The sequence below is a fragment of the Triticum aestivum genome, chromosome 5B, assembly GCF_018294505.1.
Source record: "Triticum aestivum cultivar Chinese Spring chromosome 5B, IWGSC CS RefSeq v2.1, whole genome shotgun sequence".
In the NCBI taxonomy this organism is placed as follows: Eukaryota; Viridiplantae; Streptophyta; class Magnoliopsida; order Poales; family Poaceae; genus Triticum; species Triticum aestivum.
The window spans coordinates 448,239,781-448,242,233 of record NC_057807.1 but is presented as its reverse complement, the minus strand read 5'-3'; the positions used below and the strand labels follow the sequence as shown (position 1 = coordinate 448,242,233).

Below are 2,453 nucleotides of genomic sequence, written 5' to 3'. Positions count from 1 at the left end.
CCGTTGTCGTGGACACGGCTATTTGAATAGATAAACTTTCCTGCAGGGGTGCAAAAATCTTACCCAACACGCTCGATTAACTCCGGACGAACACACGTTTCTGGGTCATGCCCGACCTCGGCTCATCGACACACCGTAGTCCTACCTAGGCTAAACAGAGAGACCAGCACACCGGTCTACATCCTAAATGCGAATGTGTCATGGGCCAATCGTCCTTTGCAATCCCGAACGCGTCCTGGAGCACACCCATCCCCTTATACAAGTGCAGGTGGTTCCCGTCCAACCCGGCGCGCGATGCTAAACTGCTGACGTCTGAGAGCTTTTGAAAGAATCGTACGACGCCGAGTGCCCATACTTATACCCGGGTGATGGTTAGTGCGAAAAGGTCGGGGCCTACTCAGATCACATATCCAAAGAAGCGCGCGGAGACAATCAATGAAACCACGATCTATGGTCCCGTAGATACTCGGTGCTCAAAATAGCCACTCTATAGCAACCGCTCTTTCTCTGATGAGCTCACTGTCATCCCCAAAAAAATTGACCGATGAAGCACGCATTTTATTTCGCAAGAGACCGGGCATGCATGCGTGTGTAGCTCATACCAAGGGGTGACACTTCTGACGACGCATGTTTAGAAATCTAAATTAGGATAAACAAGGTTTATGTTTGCCATGCAGAGAGAAAACAGATGTCCGTAGAAATAATGAAGCATGTCTTGTCGAGAAAAGAAGCATACATTATCTAGAGTGGCACACTGGCACTGCGTCTCTCGCTCTCTGCTGACCGACACTTGGGACTGGGCGTCGACCCGACAACACTTTTATTTAGCCCACGTCACGCGGACCCCGCGCAAAGCACCCCACACCTAGTAGTAAAAAGTAGCACTCCACTCCAGTCCACTCCACTGGCTGACTGAGCATCACGCCGTGCCACGTAGGAGCACACGGCTGCCGCCGTGGACGCTGACACAGCCAGCTCCTCGTCCGCGCGCGCCGGCGCCTCACACGCTGACGCTGGCCACCGCGGCGGCCGGCTCCTCTGCCGCGGCCGCGGGTGCCTCCTCCGCAGCAGCCGGTGCTTCCTCGGCGACGGCCGCAACCTCCGGCTCGGCAGCAGGCGCCGCCTCCTCCTTCACCTCCTCGACCACCGCCGGCTCTGCCTCAGCCACGGCCTCCTTGGTCTCTGTCTCGACCACGGCTGGCGCCTCGGCCTCCGGCTCGGCCGCAGCTGCGGGCTCGGGCTCCTTGGTCTCCTCCGTCTCAGCGGCGGCCGGCGCCTCCTCCTTAGTCTCCTCAACCTCGACGGGGGCAGCAGGCGCTTCGACTTCGGCCACCGCCGGCGTGGGGGCCTCCTCCGTCTTCGCGACCTCCTCGGCGACCAGGGGTGTCTCCACCGCGGGCGCCTCCTCCGTCAGCGCGACCGCCGGGTTCTGGACCTGCACGTTTGCACACTTAATATCATTAGCGCCACGCACATGTCAAACACATACACAAACCGATCTAGCTCGAGCTCGGTCATGATCATGATCATGATCGACCGGCCGTTCGTTGGATCGGGTAAACAGTGAGCAGATCAAAAGATGAAGAACCCATCGAAACGATCATCGATCCAAGCATACGAAAAGAGAATAGAACTATAGGAAGACGATCGAGACAAGCTATACGTACATCAGCAGTGGCCATTGCCTTCGTGGATGCAAGAAAATGCCCGGAGTGGCAGAAGGTGGCTAGCTCAAGCTAGTGCTACTGTGACTCTGTGGCTGATCTGATCAGAGAGTGTGAGGCGTATGTGTCTGTGTGGAGCAATGGGACGGGGTGGAGGGGCTATATATAGCGGCCTCCGGAGGACAAAACGGGGAGAACACAAACGAAAATCAAACGCCAAAGAAAAATTAATCGACACCGATGGGTCGAGAAAATAAACAAGTCGAGTCCATGTCATGATCATCGGGAATCTCGGGATGCAAATAAACACGTACTGACGACGTGCGGTTGTACGTGTGTGTCATGCCATGAACTAAAGGTGGTCCGTGAGTCATGACACTATGGAAAGGGCCCTAAAGAACAGACCAGATCAGACCAGGGTGTGCACCATGCACCATGCAACCTCGATGGAAAAGCAGCGAAATTCTCGAATTTATTTTCCATTTCCCATAAGTTTCCGTGTATGATCGATCATCCTGTCCTGTTGATGTGTGTGTCGTGTGCTAGCCAAATCTGATCCCCGGTGGCAGTGGCAACAGGCAAGTGGACCTTTTGAGGTGTACACGACAATTAATATAGCCAGAGTAAGTACTTCCTCTATAACTCGGTGCTCAAAATAGCCACTCTATAGCCAGAGTATAAAACATTTTTTGGTCACTGTCATAGACTTTAAAAACGTGTTATAAATTATTATTATTATTATTATTATTATTATTATTATTATAAAAAGTTACAGAGGCAGTATTTGTT

The 2,453-nt window shown here is 53.1% G+C and overlaps 1 protein-coding gene across 1 annotated transcript; it reads right to left on the bottom strand.

The window, feature by feature from the left end:
- Positions 1-691: 691 nt before the first annotated feature.
- On the bottom strand, positions 692-1,881 carry LOC123112380 (induced stolen tip protein TUB8). Its single transcript, XM_044533349.1, has 2 exons — positions 1,668-1,881; positions 692-1,435 (listed from the first exon to the last, which is right to left on the bottom strand). Exons 1-2 carry the CDS (start codon positions 1,680-1,682, stop codon positions 1,001-1,003), a joined length of 450 nt encoding a protein of 149 aa, XP_044389284.1. The 5' UTR covers positions 1,683-1,881; the 3' UTR covers positions 692-1,000.
- Between the last annotated feature and the right edge of the window lie 572 nt (positions 1,882-2,453).